Source organism: Phascolarctos cinereus, unplaced genomic scaffold (assembly GCF_003287225.1).
Source record: "Phascolarctos cinereus isolate Bilbo 61053 unplaced genomic scaffold, phaCin_HiC Scaffold_4;HRSCAF=312, whole genome shotgun sequence".
Classification (NCBI taxonomy): domain Eukaryota; kingdom Metazoa; phylum Chordata; class Mammalia; order Diprotodontia; family Phascolarctidae; genus Phascolarctos; species Phascolarctos cinereus.
The window spans coordinates 146313754-146332458 of record NW_027555847.1 but is presented as its reverse complement, the minus strand read 5'-3'; the positions used below and the strand labels follow the sequence as shown (position 1 = coordinate 146332458).

The 18705-nt window shown below is 37.4% G+C and overlaps 1 protein-coding gene across 1 annotated transcript in view; it reads left to right on the top strand.

The window, feature by feature from the left end:
- PRUNE2 (prune homolog 2 with BCH domain) overlaps window positions 1-18705 on the top strand; it is a 324875-nt gene that overhangs the window by 62077 nt on the left and 244093 nt on the right. The window contains 3 exon segments of the mRNA XM_020995504.2: window positions 8890-8994; window positions 9313-9515; window positions 16329-16492. Coding sequence (XP_020851163.2) covers window positions 8890-8994; window positions 9313-9515; window positions 16329-16492 — 472 coding nt within the window.

Sequence of the window (18705 nt, the reverse complement as noted above, 5' to 3'; positions counted from 1 at the left end):
TTACAGCAGAATCTTGTACTGGGAAATTTCATCATCTCAAAGAAGGAAGGCAGTATGGTGCAATGATTGCATATAGCATGCAATTGAAAAAAATTGAAAGTAGAAGAGGAAATATTCTGCATATAATAATAGGATTAGAGATTTAGAACTGGAAGGGGGCTTCATTCTTCAATTTATAGATGAGGAAACTGAAACCCAGAGAGGGAAAGTGATTGACTTACCCAAGGTCATATGGGTTGTAATTGACAAGGCAGGGATTTGAACCCAAGTTCTTGGACTCTAAATCCATTTCTCTTGCCATCATGCCAAAAAAGACACTTTCTCCTTTATGTTCTTCAACATGAATGTATATGGTTCAAGATTTCTAAAGATTGTTCTTTATGGGGGTTTATTCATTTTCAAGGCTTCTGTTTTCATATTGAATGTAGTCTAAACTTAGGATTCCCAACTATGATATTTTTGGTGGGGGTTTGGACACCTCGGGGTGTTTGTCTCCATTTATGCCAGTGTGGGCCACAATGGTCTCAAGGAACAATCCTTTTTAGTGCACAGAATTTTACAGAAACAACTATGTTCCCAATAGGTCTTTATAGAAGGCAGGTTGGGGATACATTGAGAAATTAAATATCTATATCATTGCTCCCATAGATGAGATCACTGATTTAAATACATGAGTTGGGGCTTTAAATACAGAAAAGTACTTGGGTATGGGCAGGTCCCTGTTCCTGGGAACATAGAATTATACAATGCTTAAAGCATCTATCTGGACTCATGGAGGTACCTAGGGAGCACTCTTACTGATCATTGTTGCTATTTGTGTGTGGTGTGTGTGTGGGGGGGGTATCCATGTGTGTCCAAATATACTCTTTGCTGATAAGTTGCCTTTTTTAAAAATGAAAAGTTATTTAAATATTCTGGCATTATAGTGTACTTAAATAGAGATTAAAAAAATAAACTTTAAGAGGATGTCTCATTTTAGAAGATAGAAAATTACAGATTTTTAAAAAGCTTTTAAAAAAATTCCAGTGTAATAGAAAGAGCACCAGATTTGGAGACATAAGACTTGGCTTTTGAAACCCAGCTATCGACTACTACTTGTGACATTTTATCCTATCTGGGTCTTAGTTTCCTAATCTGTAAAATGAGGAGGTTGGACTTTAAGGTCTTATCTAATTCTGGATTCTATGATCTTGGTATAGGACTCTGGCATACTCAATTCACTTTCTTTCAGGTATTTGTTCTTTTTTATTTGTTCTTATTTATTCAGTTATTCTTTCAGTGATATAGTTTTCTTTGCCTACCATAGACCACTATTACTAGGTTTTGTGCTTCAAGAGGCTGTATGGTATGGTAGAAAGTGGGTTGGACTTTGGAATCAGGAGAGACCTAAGTTTCAATCAAACCTCTGACAATTAGCAGCTGGCCTACCATGGGCAAATCACAGCTTCTTTGATATTGAGTTTCCTTATTTAGAAAATGGGCATTAAACTTGTGTGTGCTTCAAAGCATTGTTATGAGATTCAAATAGGACAATTTCTAAATAAAGGGAAAAATATAAGCTATTTATATTTTCTGTTCCCCCTCCTTCCTCTTCCCCTCAGTTCCTAGCATATTATGATCTACATCAGAACCTACACTTAATCTGCCCCTTTCCAGGCCAACTCTACATTATTCCCTTAGATTCAGTCTATGGTCCAGCCAACCTGGCCCTTTTACTGTTCCTTGTCATATCACACAGTCCTGCTTGTTTTGGAATGATTTATCTGTTGTATGCAATGTAATATGGAGGCTGGTTCTGGAATGATCTGGGATGGTAAATGGGTTGGAAGGCATCTGGCCAATAGGGATCCCAGGTTCTGTCTCTCTCCTTATATGGAGGTCATTTCCAGTGTATAAAACAATGAAATCATTTTGATTGGGTGGGTCACTCCAGAGTATGGGAAGGTACTTGATAGTACACTTTGTGTTCCACCTGAGATTTGGTTGTCTAATGTCCCCCACTAACAAGTATGGAGCCCCAGAGAATGGCTTTGCCCTAGAAGAGTATCACCAAAGTCCAGTTATTCTTCCTGGAGTCTGCTGCTCATCACCTGGTTGTTGTAAGGATAAAAGACATGCTATTTGCGAAGTACTTTGCAAACTTTAGAGAGCTATATAAATGCTAGCTATTGCTGTTTGCCTTTGAACTCAGATAAACAAAGCAAATGTTAAAGATATAGACCTCTTTCTTTTGTCAAAGAGAATTTAGACCTCTCCCAAGCAATTCCTAGGGACATGAAATTTCCACCATTAAAGTAACTCTTGGAATAACTCCAGAAAGCTCTTTTAAAATAAAAGTATATTTCCTTCCAGAGGTAGTGCAATAAACTGTTTAGCATCCATTAACATAAGATCCTGGAATAATGTATTCAATTTGCTAGCAAAGAAGAGAGATCTGAGGATAGGACACAGGGAAGTCAATATAAATGAAAAGAAAGCTCTAGAATGAAGTGCTCCACCTGGAAAGTGTTGACTTGGGTGGGGCAGTGAAATGGAGAGCCCTGATTTGGCTACAGAGAGCTTTAAGGCCTGGGAAGGAAGATGGAAATGAGAAGAAGTGATATGAACGGTGTCAAAGGCAATATGACTCATCTTGGGAAAGTCCTGGTCTTTCATACCTTTTCAGGGGCCGGTGAAGGAGTAACAATGTCTTTTCATTCAGGGAAAATCTGGTGGTCTGGAATGAGGGGAATTTGCCATTCCTGTGTTGTGCACAATTCTTGTCTAATTTTATTCCTTCTCTATTAAAAAAAAAAAGAAAAAAGAAACCATTAAATTTTCCCATTTTCACATAGTCAAATGCTTTAACTACTTTGGGTATGTTTGTTGGGAGAGATTGAACATGGACCTAAGCCTAGGAATTCTTGAGTATGAGCCAGCTTCTGGATCAGCCCAGTAACATGGTACACTGAAAAGAACACTGGCTCAGGAGTGAAAGGACCTGGGTTCAAATCCTGCCTTTGGTATTAATTACCTGCATGACCTTGGGCAAATTACTTACATTTCTAGGGCCTCAGTTTCTTCATCTATAAAATGATGGGTTGGATTAGATGACCTCTCGTGTCCTTTCTAGGTCTGCATCTTTGATCTTATAGATAACTTCAAAGCCTTCTTCTGTTTTGCATACACACACACACACACACACACACACACACACACACAATTTCCTATGTGTTACCTCCTCACCTGTACCTATCCATTTCATGGTATGTTGGAGGCAACATAGTATCATGCAGGAGTTAGTATAGTGTAGACAGTGCTTCCCAACCAAAACTGTTAATTAATAATATTACAAGACAATAAGATGACTTGTGAGCTGCTCTGTGGGCTGATGACATGGATCTCTGGGTTGCCTCAGGAAGGCAACTCTCAGTGGCACAAAGTGGGGCTAGGAGATGGGAAAAAAGAAGGAGTAAAATGCAAGGAAGAGAAGTCCATCTGTAACAGTTTATCATGAGAAGTAAAAACATTTGTATTTTGTAGTCAGGGAAAAGTTTACCATGGGCAGGTAGTTAGTTAACATAGGTACTGGAGATTAAGTAACCACAATAATGACAATGCTGCAAAAAGTCCAGGATATTGAAAATTAATCCTGTTAATCTTACTACTTTCCATCTCATAGAGCTTTGGGAGCAGAAATGAGGTAATGTCTGTTAAGACTTTATATTTCTTGGAAGAAAGCCATTCTATGGTAATATGATTTCCTAATGCATTTGCTTGTGATGCAACCGAGTATAATTCCATTTACCTAAATTCCATTAGGTTCTTCCAGAACACTTGACTATGTAGTATAGCTGGGAGAAGAAAACATTGAAAAAGCCTAGCCTCAAAGCCAAAGGATACAGCCCACTGAAGATGACTCAACCAAATGGACTGGCTATGGCAGTTTTTGGAGTTAGGGTCAAGGTTCACAACAGGGAGGAGGTTAAAGTGGGCTGGTCATTGTGTGTGGCTCAAAGGGAGGCAGAACAGGTATGGCTAGACTCTTCTCCCCACTCCCTTCTCCAAGGGAGACTTTTATTCCTGCCAGGAGGGGAAGCAGGAATTTGGTGCCAGAGACCACTCTGCTCTCCTCAAAGAGAGGGGTACCGAGGAAGAATTATATCATTTCTTTATTCCTTTAAAGATTGCTATTCTAAGAGATATGATCAAGTTCTATCTAATTTTTTATTGCTTTACCACTTTGGGGGGGGAAGGAGAAACCCCAAACTCTATATTCAAGACTTGAACCCTTTCATAATGAACACACAAAGCAAATAGCAAAGAAATCCATTTATCAAAGTTATAACCAAACAGAAATCAGAGAAGGTATACATAGGAGAATATAGACCAGACAATACAGAGAGAAGGAGTTCTCTTATTGGGAGCAGTTAACTCATCTCAACAAAGAGATATGTCCACTATCTCACCCCAGGGGAAACTTCCTGAAGCCTTTAGAATAGCAAGCTGGAAATAGGGACGTGATGAAGATTGCCCACTCTTTTCATGTTTTTTTTTCCCAGAGTCTTTTGCTTCAGCAACATGAAGTGGGTGTGGCTTCTCTCCTGCAGCTGGAAGCCAGGAGTACCCAAAGCCACTTAATGCTTGAGGGTCAAGAGCATGACTTGAAGAGGATTGGTAAAAGCTTGAGTTCTTTGCTTTTCATCAACTCCTCCCTGCCCCTCAAGCAGGGTAGGGTCTTCGTTTCCACCAATAAGGAGACAGTCCCATATCAATGAACTTTGGGATAAGGTTATACTTCACAGAGTTTCTGGCAGTGGTGTGAATTGTATTGTCTTCCTACAGATCAAGTACCTTCTCAATATATTAAGTTTGATTGAATAACATTATAAAATTAGGTATAGGCTCTGTAGCCAATGTTAATTCTATGACCTTTGCCTCTAACCTGTAGAACCTTGTACCAATTTATTAAGTGCCTACTGTGTGTCAGACATTGTTCTAAGCACTTTGCAAATAGTATCTGCTTTAGTTCTCACAAAGCCCTGAGAAGTAGGTGCTCTTATTTTCCCTATTTTATAGTTGAGGATGAAACTGAGAATAAATGACTTGCCTAGGATCACACTGTTAGTAAGTATCTGAGGCTGGATTTGAACTCAGACCTTTCTGACTCCAGGCTCAGGGCTCTGTGTACTATGGCAGCACCCAGATGCCTAAGGCATCATTGTACAAAGAAAGCAGCACTGAATTTGGAGCCAGGGGTTCAGATCCTAACTTTGTCATTTACTACTTATGTTACCTAAGCAAGACCTTTCACCTCTCTGGGCCTCAGTTTCCTGATCTGCAAAATGAAAAAGTTAGACTAGCCTAACTAACTAGAGTAGTTTAAGTCCCTTCTGGCTCTAATCTATGATCCTATGATACACATTCAACTATTATTGTTATTAGAAATAAATCAACAGTATTTACTGACAAGTTTATAGAGGTAACTGCTTTTAAGTTCTTTCATTGTGTTTCTGTATTGTGGTACCACCATGTGGCATAGCAGCCCCATTAAATGGCAAGGCAGCAAGCATTTATTAAGCACTTAGTAATGTCTAGCACTGTGTTAAGCACTGGGAATACACACATACATACATACACACATATATACACACATACATATATATCTTAAGTGTGTGTATGCAAAAAGAAAAGTAATCCCTGCCCTCAAGAGCTTGCTTTCTAATAGGAAAAAACAACACACAAAAGGGAGCTGAAAAGTTGGGAGGGAAGGAAGATATCTTAGCTGGAATATGATGTTAAAGTTCAGAAAGTCAGCGGCAGGAACCTAGTGAGGAATGAAATTTGGCAGGCTCAGGCCGCCACAAAATGGAAGTCCTAGGAAGAACTCACCAATGGAAGAAGGGGACCAGCATGGCATGGATGAAAAAGATGCTGGAGTAGATGGATGTGCCGGGGTAAGGAGGACCCAGCTGCTAAAGGAGAGTACAGGGTAAAACAGTGGCTGAAGCATTGTGTCCAGAAAGTCAAGAGCTATATAATTAATTAGAAAATGGGGAGGACAACCTGACTGTAGATTTGTAAATAATTTTACAAATAATAAACTTCATATATAAAATAATAAAATAATTGTAAATTATTCAGATCAACACTTATAAACATTTATTAAACACCTATACTAACTGACAGTATAGGATAAAAAGCTTTTTTTAATTTTTTTATTTTTTTACTGTACTGGATAAAAGAGGAGAGAATAAAAAAAAGCATAGGACTTCCCTGCTTGGGTAAATGAGATAATGGTGCCAGAGGAAGGAGGGAAGATGAAACTACTCAATGTTCATTTTTTTTTCTTTTGCAAAGAGAATGACCTTTGTACTGTAAATACAGAACAAAAATGACTAATAGGAAGCTGAAACAAAAGATAAATAAGCATGCAAATAGGAAGAGGGAACTTAGTTGCACTAGATGAATTCAAGTTATCAGACCCATACATGTTACATCCTAGGCTACTGAAAGAACTGACAGATATGATTGTTGAAACATTGTCACTGGTCTTTGAAAGATCTTGAATCAGAGAGGGAGGAGGGATATGTGTGTGTGTGTGTGTGTGTGTGTACATGAAAATTAAGGTGATATAGAAACAAAAGAAACCAATAAAATCTTTAAAAATGTAAGATTATGAAACATAGGAAAAATATGACAGGATTAGAAAAGGACAAATGGCTTAATTAAAAAAAAGAAAAGTGCAGCCTACAAAGTTTAGATCAATAACCTGGCAATATTCTTGAAACTTATTATTAAAGAGAGGGTAACAAACCTATACAAAAGGAAATAGTGGTCACAAATAACTAGTATGCCTTTGAACAGCTCATGCCTGCCCAACCTCATTGCCTTTTTTGACAGGGTTATTGGATTAGACTTGGAGAATGCTGCAGATAAAGTTTACCTAGATTTTAGCAAACCATTTGATACAGTTATTTTACTCTTGTGGACAAGATGAATAGATGTGACTTATAAAACAGTATTTAGATCTTTTTGGAACTGATTAAAAGATAAGACCAAAAGAATAGTCACTAACGTTTCAGCATTATCTTGAAATGAAATCTCTAATGGAGTGCAACAGAAATTTGTGATTGTCCCTGTGCTGTTTAACACATTTATTAATGACTAAGTCAATGGCATAAATGAATGCAAGATATAGCATTTTGAAGTGCTTAGTATGTGCCAAGCACTGTGCTAAGCCCTGGGAATACAAATAGGAAATTGAGACAGCCTACTCCCAAGGAGCTTATTTCTCATTGCAGAAGAGAATACACATAGGAGTTGCATGGTTCCAGAGTGCAGCCTCAAATAAGATGACAAGGCTCAGGGATCTTTAGGATTCATTGACAAGTCAAATCACAATGCCTGGCTCTCTAAAGGCAAAGTGACAGAGCAGAGGATGAGAACCAAAGGGCCAGAGGGTATAATGACCCTATAAGGGAAGATGGTAAGGCCCAGTGGACCTTCTTCTTACAAGGAAGCATTATAATTGGTAACTTTCTACTCATCCAAATGGTGTGAGTAGCCATGTCCATTTGGTGGTAAGGAGGTATGATAGAGGTTTCTGGTCCTTAGAAAGATGGAGGAAGTGAGCCAGAGGGTTGGAGTCTGTAGGGAAGCAATCTGGCGCAGTAGAAAGAGAGCTGGATGTTCATGGAGTCAGAGGACCTGGGTTTAAATTGATATTGGACCTTCACTTCCTCATCTATAAAATAAAGCGTTGGACTAGAGGGCTTCTATGGTCCTTTCCAGATCTATATGTCGCTGATCCTACCCAGCTTGGTAGATGTGTGAGAATCACCATAAAAGAAGCATAACTTTGGTGAACCAGGAGTTACTGGGCACCATGATGAAGTAGGCCATGATAAGCCATGGAAAATTGATGAGAAATACCAAAATCCTTTCAGTTTTCAAGGTGGAAAAATGCAATGCACTTTATCTACCTGCATGTATTCGCATGCACGTTTGAGAAGCATCTGAATGAGTAAATGAATGAAAAAAAATTTATTAGGTCCTTACTATGTGCCAAGCATTATGCTAAGCGTTGAGGATACTGATACAAAAGCAAAGACAGTTTGTCGGCCAAAAGAGCTTACATTCTAATGGGAAAGATGTGAAGGATAGCTTGGCTTCCGGGAGTGTGACTGGAGCCATAGGGGAGAATAGATCTTCACACTTTTTCCAGGAGCAGTGACAGAGTTGATTTGATTATGATTCTAAAACTGGAAAGGGGATAGGAGGAGAAGGGTATGTGCAACTGTGGAGATGGCAGAGGAGCAAAACGCACCTGGAGCTGAACCTAGTTGTGATGGGCTACCGAAGCTACAATGAACAGGGCAGCAGGGCCCCAGAGTAGGAGTTATGAGGATGAATGGGGTTAAGCCCTCAAGTATTGGATTTCTGGTCCATGTATCATGATGGCTGGTAAGGAGATGGCTGGAAAGTCAAACACATGCAAAGTATCACTTGAATATGTTTTTAAAATAAGTAAACGCAGTTCACTAGAAGACGTCCAAGTCAGCCATCATTTCAGTGATATTTTCTGGCAAAATGATAATTGGGTCACATTTCATTTATTTGGCAGAAAATTGTGGTAAACCTCACTTGAAACCTGTGGTGTTCTTTTAGAATTTAGAGACTGCTGTTTTCTCTATGGTATCAATATTTCCTGCAGATTTGCTTTTTCATGCTTTCCATTGTACAATCAAGGGACTAATTTGTTTCCAAAGAATTTCGGAAAGGCCTGTCAACAGAATTAGATAAAGGTTTTTTTTTTGTGGGGGAGGTGGGAACTGAGGGAAAGGCTGGAATGTTTTTCTTTTATGTTGACAAGTAAAAATGACTATCTTTAATTTGTATTTGTTTCAGAATCGGAGCAAACGCTTGGAAAAAGTCCATGTGGTTATTGGACATAAGACATGTGATCTGGATTCACTTATTTCTGCCTTCACCTATGCTTACTTTCTAGACAAGGTAAAAAGAAAATGGCAGGATTCCAAATGTTAGCCCAAAGTCATATATTTGCTTTAGTTTATAGTCAATATGTGATTAGCATAATTTCTTCTTAGAAGAGAGCAGCTACTGATTCCACACATCCTGATTTGCTGCCCTGGGAAGCAAAGCATAAATATATCATATAGTTTATTCAGAAATATAAGAATGTGTTCTGAGGTTGAGTGCTCTCATTTCCTCACCACTCAGCCTATAGCTTTTGAAAATTCAGTTCCTTTTTTTTTCCTTTTTATAGTTTTGTGTGACTGACAAAACTCTCTCTCTTTTTTTTAATGACAGGTCAGTCCCCCTGGTGTTCTGTGCTTGCCAGTGCTAAACATACCAAGAACAGAATTCAACTACTTCACTGAGACAAGGTTTATTTTAGAAGAGCTAAATATCTCTGAATCATTTCACATTTTCCGAGATGAGATTAATCTACATCATCTAAATGAGGAGGGGAAATTGTCATTAACACTTGTTAACAACAATGTGCTGGCCAGGTATGGTACACTCAACGAAATAAAAATTTAATTTATTTTAAATTCTTCCCTTAAAAGCAGCTCTTGAAACAGAATTTTTTTTGTTACCTTTATCTATGACTAATTTAGTGAAGTAATTAAAGAGAAGTAAAATTCTACATTAAATTTTGTCTATACTCATTAAAAAATATTTAACTGCTTTGTCAATGATGTGGATAAAGGTGAAAGTCAAGTCGAGTCAAATCATAGGCTAGGCTCTAAGCTAAGCACTTGGTATTCAAAGAGAGATCAAAAACAACCTATCAGGGGCAGCTAGGTAGCACAGTGGATAGACCACTGGCCCTGAAGTCAGGAGGAACTGAGTTCAAATGTGGCCTCAGGCCAAACACTTGACACTTACTAGCTGTGTGACCCTGGGCAAGTCACTTAACCCCAATTGCCTAAAAAAAAAAACAAACCAAAAAACAACAACAAAAAAAGCCCCAGCCAATAACAAACAAATAAACTAAAACCAGTCTCTTCTTGCTTATCTGATTTGCAAAGACACAAAACTAGAGGTAATTTCAAGCATAACAGATAACCAAATCAAGGGCCAAGAAGAGCTGATAAGGGGTGTTGGGAGGAATCTAATAAGATGTAATTTAGTAGAGGTAAATTAAATTTTTATATATGGATTAAAAAAAACCCCTCACAAATATGATATAAGGGACCCAAAAATTATGTGAGGATTTTACTGATAACAAGCCTAGTATAAATCAACTGTATGGTATTCAGTCAGTCAGTGAATATTTGTTAAGCACCTTTTTTTTTTTGTTGTTATTTAGTCATTTTCAGTCATGTCTGACTCTGTGACCCTCTTTGGGCTTTTTTTTTTTTGGCAAAGATCCTGGAGTGGTTTGCCATCTCCTTCTGCAGATCATTTTACAAATGAGAAAACTGAGGCAAACAGGGTTAAATGACTTGCCTAGGGTTACACAGCTAGGAAGCATCTGAGGCTGGATTTGAACTCAGGTCCTCCTGACTCCAGGCCTGGTGTTTTGTCTGCTGTATAATCTAGCTATCCCCATTAAGCCCTTACTTATGCCAGACACTGTGCTAAGTTCTGGGAATGTAAAGAAAGTCAAAAGCAGTCTCTGTTCTCAAGGAACTCAGAGTCTAATGGGGGACACAACCTGTAATATATATATATATATATATATATATATATATATATATGTATGTATGTATGTATGTATATGTATGTATATATATGTATGTATATATATGTATGTATGTATGTATATGTATGTATATATATGTATATAAACGTATATATAAATTTATATGTGGGATAAATTTGAAATAATCAACAAAAGGAATGCACTAGAATCAGGGGTAATAAGAAAAGCTTCCTGTGGAAGGTGGAGGACTTGAAGGAAGCCAGGGCAGTTTAAAAAGCTAATGTAATTTTGGGCTGCATTAAGGGGAGATATAGTGTGTAGGGCTTAGGAAGTGATTGTCTCCTTGTGCTTTGCTCTGTTTGGACCACATCTGAAGCAGCATATTCAGTTCTGGGTGCCATGTTTTTAGGAAGGACATCGATAATCTTTGAGAATATCCAGAGGAAGAGAATCAAGATGGTGAAGGGCCATGAGGTTAGGCCATACAATGATCAATTGAAGAACCTGGGATATTTAGCCTGGAAATGACTTGGGGATGAGGGAGAGGAGACGAAGACCATCTTCAAGTATGGAAGAGTGATTGGACTTGTCCCAGGTGACCGAACTAGGAGCACCCAGGTGGCAATTGGAGAGGCAGGTTTAGGCCTGATGTAAAGAAAAATAGATTAATGATTAGATCTAACCCAAAGTGGGATGGCTTATTTCAGGAGATCTCCCCCTCACTAGAAGTATTCAAGCAAAGTTTAGATGCCAGTGTGTTGGTGCTACTGTAGAGAAGATTCTTGCTCAGGAATGTGTTGGATCAGGTGGCTTCTAAAGTTCTTCTGGGCTCTGAGATTCAGTGGTTCTGCCAGACAGGTGTAAAGGTATGCAGCAGTCCTATGGGAAGGTGGATGTATTTTCTTCTCTTGTGGCCAAGTATTAAGAAATGTTGAACCTGAATTATTCTTCTCTTTCAGAAATGACATTTTTGAGTAGGATGTTCTTAGACTGATCTGAAATTAAATAATAACAACAACCAATAGATAGTAATCTTGCATAGTGCATTCACATTGGCCTGGGAATCAAACTTTGTGACCTTCCTGGTCTGATCTCACCCCCAACTGCTAGTGTTCTTCCTCAGTAACTACCTTTTATTTATTTTGTATTTATTCTATATGTTATTTGAAAAATATCTTTCCATATGTACATTTTGTCTCCTTTGACAGAATGCAAGTTCCACGTGAGTGGAGAACTTTTCTTTTTCTTTATATGTCTATCTCCAGTGCCTGGCCCATTGTAGGTGCTAATGCTTATTGATTGATTTTATCTCTTTGGATTTCTTTTCATACACCTTCAAAATGATGTGACTGTACGGAAGTTACACTAGGTGATACGCAAAGGTTTTTTTTAATCTCTAAAATTTTACTATTATATTACTTTACTTCTTAAAAGTAGCCAGTAAGCTACTAAAATCTTTCTAATACTGAGATCTTTTATTGGGAAATGAAAAGTAATCATTGAAATGAGACCTAAAAGTCATAGAATATTCAGTCTGGAAGGACCTTGGAGGTCAGCTTTTTTGACCCAATCATTGTCTTTTAACTAACATGTATTTAATGTCTACATAGTTTGCTGTTAGATAGTCTGGGAGGTATAAAAATGGATAAAACACAGTCCCTGCCCCCAAGGGCTTTACAATTCAGAGGGAGAGATAATGTATATGCTCAGATAGTTAGAACTACAAAGTTGTTCTAGATTGTAGAATGTGGTAAATGTAAGAAGAATAGCATAAAGAAAATCCTGCAGAATATTGGAGGAAAGAATCACAATTTGTAGATGGTACTCATGAAAGGTCTCAGGGAGGATAGATCATGTTCATAAGCTGTTAAAATCTTGTAGGAAAATCTTTGTAGGTAAATGGAAAATTGAGGAAGGTTTCATGAAAGGGATAGCATGCTCAGAGTTATTGATGAATATTTATTGTTGCTGTACTTCTAAATGGGATTTGTTATTAAGAAGGAGGACCATGGACATATTTCCCTGTGGTAAATATTAGTTCTTTACAGGTACCCCCAGAGTTGTCAGTAGTTATAACATTGTCTGGCAGAGGACATTACCATTGTAGATGCAGTTACACCATGTAGGGGGTAGCTCTTGACCCAGTGACGTTAAGGGGTAAGGAGAATAATGGAAAAGGGGTACCATAGGACCCTGGAGGATTGGGGGGATTATGGCCTCTCTGAAGAGGAAGCATCTCTCTTCTTTCCTTCCCCAGGAACTCTTTTCACACTGTGCTAGTTATGATTGTGAATGCCCTTAAATGATTTAGTAAGTCCTTTACAAATATTCAGAATAGACTCTGGAACCCTATGTATGAAAAAACCTCAGTGATCTCAAAAATCAGAGGACCATGAGATCATAGATTTAGAGCTGGAAAGGATCTTTTGCACTATTGAGTCTAACCTCATTTTAGAAATGAAGTACAGATGTAAGAAATGATGAAGGCTCTCGTTATAGAAAAAAATCTGGGAAGACTTGCATGAATTGATACAAAATGTAGCAAACAGAACCCAGAGAACAATTTATACAATAATAACAATAATGAAAAACAAATAACTTTGCAAACTTTGGGACTTGGATCACCGCAATGGAACCAACCACAATTCCAGAGGACTCATGATGAAAAATGCTACCCACCTCTAAATATAGAGACAGATCAAAGCATGGTTGTTATTATTATTATTTTTTTTGACACAGCTGATGTGGGAACTTGTTTTGCTTAACTACATGTATTTGTAATAGGTTTTTTCTTGCCTTCCTAATAGATGGGGACGGTGGAGGTGGGAGGAAGAATATTCAGACCTAAAAACAAAATAAAATTGAATTTTAAAAAATGAGGCATAAAGAAATTATGTGACTTGTTCAGAGTAACTGAGCTGCTGAGTTAGAATTTCAGCATAGGTCTTCCTGATTCCAAGTCCGTTGTCGTATTGCATACACCATACTGCTTTCCGTCCTATGATTCTACAATATGTTTTATCCAAAGAGTATTCTTTAAAAGAGCTTTGTAAACCTAAATCATATAATGAATACATTCCTTTCTTATCTCCTGTTGGAATCCCTAGCTTCATTTAAAACATAGCTCAAAGGCCACGACTTACCTAAGGCCTTTTCTGATTCCCCAGATGTTAAAGCCTCCCTTAAAAATTACTTTGTATTTGTTTTGCAAACATTTTATATGTAATTATTTATATGTGTACATGTTGCCTTCTCCAATGCAATGTTTGAGAATAGAGGCAATTTCATTTTTGTGTTTGTGTTTTCAGCACTAAGCGGAGTGCCTAGATCACAGTAGGCACTTAATAAATGCTTGTTGATTATTTGATTTTATATGTCAGGCTAATAGCTATCAGTATCATCCAATTGACATACTAAGCCTCTGTCAAAATTCTGGTCCTCAACCTTCTAGTTGGTTTATTTAATGACCCTCATTAGGGGCTATTAGCACATTAAGAGGATATTGAAAAAAAATGCAATTAACTATAGGGATGTAAGAGAAAAGGAGCACTTTGTTAGCTCACTAAGCACCATTTTTATGTACTAACAGGCTGTAGTGAAGATAGTTGTTATAAATTAAATAAATTGTTTGATTGTGGCAAATTTTGTTGATTGTTGGTGAATATTAACCAGAGTAAATAAAAGAAAAGTGAATCCAGGCAACTGATTTTTCATTAACTAATTCTTTGCATGTTTCTGTATGAAAACACAAACAGTCCAATTCATTGTTGAAATGTGCCCACATTTAAGGTAAAAATTTGCAGTTAGATAACTGTGTAATAGTCAAATAGCATTATATAGTGAAAAGAGAACTAGGCTTGGAATTAGAAGACATGAGTTCAAGTTTTGACCAGTGTGACCTTGGATAAGTCACTTAACATTTCTTGGCCTCAGTTTCATCCTCTATAAAATGAGGAGATTAGACTAGAATGGCCTCTAAGATCCCTTCCAGCTCTAAATCAATCATGAACTAAGAGATTTTAGAGTAGTGAAGAATACCACTAAATTGAGGCAGCTGGGTGGTGGCAGCGGATACAGTATAAGAGTTGAAGTTGGGATGACTTGGATTCAAATCCCACCTCAGACACTTTCTATGTGTGTGACCTTGGTCAAGTCACTTAAGTTCTCTCAGTCTCAATTTTCTCCTCTGTAAATTTGGGATAATAATAGTACCTCCCTCATAAAATTGTTATGAGGATTAAATAAGATAACATACGAAATACTTTGTGAACCTTCAAGTGCTATATACATTCCAGCTATCATTATTATTACTAATTAAATTTGAAATTGAGAGGTTTTAGGGGAACAACATCTTCCAGTTTACTTGTGATCTTATATAAAATATGATGAAATTTTACCCAGATTCTCTGGTAGCATATTTTCTGGGCCAAAAAAATTTCTTCTAAAATCATAGACACTATTGAGCTGGAAGGGATATGGGGGCAGAGCCAGGACACAGTTCTCATTATTCCTAGTCTAGAACTCTTGTTTGCAGTAGAAAAAAACCCAAACCAAAACAAAACAACCCACTGTATTCATTATTTGAAACCACTTGTTTCAATGTGTCTTTTTTAGAGAAAAATTGTGTCAAATTGTGCATTTTCACACAAAAGCTTTTTGAAAAGTACTTTTTAAAAAAGAAAACAAACCATCAGTAATTGGTTGTTGGAATCTGTCAGTCAGCAGGCATTTATGGAGCATCTATTATGTGCTAGGTACTATGCCAAAAAAAGTGGGGGGCGCAAAAATGTCTGCCCTCTAGGAACTCCACCTAGTTGTTTCTACTAGTTGCTTATTAATTCTTCTTAATCTAAGAAATAAAAGGAACAAGTTTTGAAACATAAAAATCAACTAAAATCTTGGATATCACATTTTTATTAAGGATACATTGAGAATTTTGTTAACCTCTGCAACCTTGGGCAAGTCATATCATCTTTACTGGCCTCAGTTTCTTCATCTGTAGAATGATTGGACCAGATGACCTCTGAAGTCCTTTACACCTCTCTGTCTATGATTCTATGACCTTATATTTGTATGTTATTATGAGATATGACTATTTAAAGACATTAACATGAAAGGCCTAATTTCTTTCATGGTCACTATGATAAGCCTTCAGGGGTTATGTTAATTCTCTATTCCTTTAAAAAAATCTTTTTAAAAAGGCCTTTTTCCCTCAAGGCAACTCAAGCTCAGTTATAAAGAACAATGAGGGAAGCAAACAAATTCTGTATTTTTTTTTCTTCTAATGCCACTTCTGTTAAATATTTTGATGACTAATTGGACAAGCCAGAGAATTTTGTATATATGAGTCAGTCACTTACAGAAAATGAGCTCATAGTTAGACTGCTCAGTGGTGACCACTTGCACAGTTGCATTTAGAGGTCAGATTACTAATACGAACGTCCTCCTAAAACTTTTGAGACAGATTTTTAGCTCTAATGAATCAGAGATGTGAGTGAAATGTAGCCTCCTCCTTCTTTATGGTGTGAGTAGGTAAATATTTTGCTCTGAATAATTATAGAAAATTAATTTGTAGGTGACTGCTTGTACATGATAAAGATACAGTAAATGTAAAAAAAAAAGCAAATATCTGTATTCATCGCTCCTTTTTTTTTCTTTTTCATTTGTGTTGCAGTGAGGATAAAACTTTAGAATCTGCGGTTGTCAAAGTCATTAATCCAGCTGAACGATGTGATACGGGCTTTGAGTTCCAGGAGTCTTCTTCCTCCCTTGTGGCAAAAGAGATTCTTCGGGAGGCCCCTGAGTTAGTCACTGAACAACTGGCTCATCTCCTCAGAGGTGAGAGATTACACTTTCTATTAAATACTGAAAGGTTTAATGGAGTGTTTCTCAATCTGCTCATGCAGAAAGAGTGCGATCCATTCTTTGGTTAACAATCCCTTTAAAGACCACGGGAAGCTTCATAAAAGAAGCAGGGAGTAAAGAGTTTGTTAAAGAGTAACATTATATTGAATATTAAAAATGTGCATTTAAAAATAGGCACGAGGGATCTTTGCTGTTTTGCTAGACAAGAATATTAAATGGAGCTACTGCACCACAGTTGGGGAGCTGGGACAGCTCTCTTCTGGCTGTTTTCATACCTTCCAGGACATTTTTGGTAGTGGTGTGAGGACACACATTCACTGCAGTGGAAAAATATGTATTGGGTGTCCATGCTCATATATTTAAGCAGTTTTTTTTTTTCTGTGATACTGTTCAGAAAATTAAATGTGTAATTTTTCTTGTCCTTTTGTTGTGAATGAATGAATGAAAAATCATTTATTAAGCACTATGTGCCAGGCACATTAGTGCTAGGGACAGGAATACAAGCAAATAAGACAGTCCTTGCCCTCAAGGAACTTACATTCTATTAAATTAAATCAATGCAGCTGTTTTGTATCATCAACCCCTTTGGCAATCTAGGGAAATCTATGGGTCCCTTCTCAGAATGAGGATTTTAAATGAATGTAATACAATGTACAGAATTACAGAGGAAACCAATTATATTAAATATAGTTATTATTTAAAAAAAATTTACAGACCCTAGTCAGACTCCCTGGCCTATAGGACGTTGTTTTGTTAAATCGTTTTTCAGTTGTGTCCAACTCTTTGTTGACTCCATTTGAGGTTTACTTGACAGAGATACTGGAGTGGTTTGCCATTTACTTCTCCAGCTCGTTTTACAGCTGAGGAACTAAGGCAAACGAGATTAGATGACTTGCCCAGGATCACACAGCTACTAAGTGTCTGAGGCCAGATTGGAAATCAGAGTCAGATACGACTGAAAAACAACTGAACAACAAAAAGTATCAAGAATGTGCTTTTTAAAAAATCACTGAAACTTACATACATAATAAGAAAAGAAAAAGAACCATATTAAAAACTTAAATATTGAAACTTAAAATACATAACAAGAAAAGAAAAAAGCACATCGGGGCAACTAGGTGTCACAGTGAACAGAGCTCTGGCCTTGGAGTCAAGAGGACCTGACTTCAAATCCAGCTTCAGACACTTAACACTAACTAGCTGTGCGACCCTGGGCAAGTCACTTAACCCTGATTGCCTCACCAAAAAAAAAAAAAAGCATGTCATGTGCATAGCAGAACGTAAGACAGTATTTAAAATACATAGCAAGAAATTTCTATTTCAAGAAAGTCTGTATAATAAATACTACATGTAGTGACAGCAGTCTGCCTTTTCTTTGCTTCCTTGTTAGTTTCTTTTGATTTCTACTGTGCACTTTCTACTTTGTTCTTTTCCCCCTTCCTCCTCCCCTGCCCTCCCTGAAGGCTACAATTAAGCTCAGATATATTTATATACGGATGTATAGATACACATATACTTATATACACATACATACATATACATAGACATTCTTTCCCTAAAGGAATGTAATTTTTGTAAGCTTTGAAGTGCCATATAAACACGAGGTATTAACTTCATGACTATCTATCTACCTGTGATAGCTTCAAACAGCAGGGACATCGGCCTAGTGCCATCAATACGCTTGCTACTTCATCACAGGGGTGCAAAAACTGTAATTGAAACTGCTAGCCCCCCTCCTTGACTTTTTTGCAAGATATAAAAAGAAGACGTTTCTGCTTAGCTTATTTCTCACCTTGTAATGCCTCTTGAAAACTGTACAGCTTGAAATTGTATTTGTTGTGTGTTTTTTTTTTAGAAGTCATTAATAGAGGCAAGTAAAATTGCCGCAGATTAACACCAGGGAAGATGTAAGAAAGGAAGTCACAGAATGGACTTTCACATATACATTTAGTAAACTGTTGTACAAATTCTCTCCTGTTCCCCCTTTCACTATTCCTGCTATGCTTGTAGTAGGAAAAGGTGGCTAACAGTGTAGTGCCCCTTTAAATGTTTTAGATCTAATGGCCCTGGTAAACCTGCTATTAAATATTTTGCTGGCTGCAGATCTCCGTAGAAGTGCTGGCTGGGAAGACTGTGCCCTTAACTAAGCCAAGGAAAGATAATCATTAATCTTTGTGACAGAACCA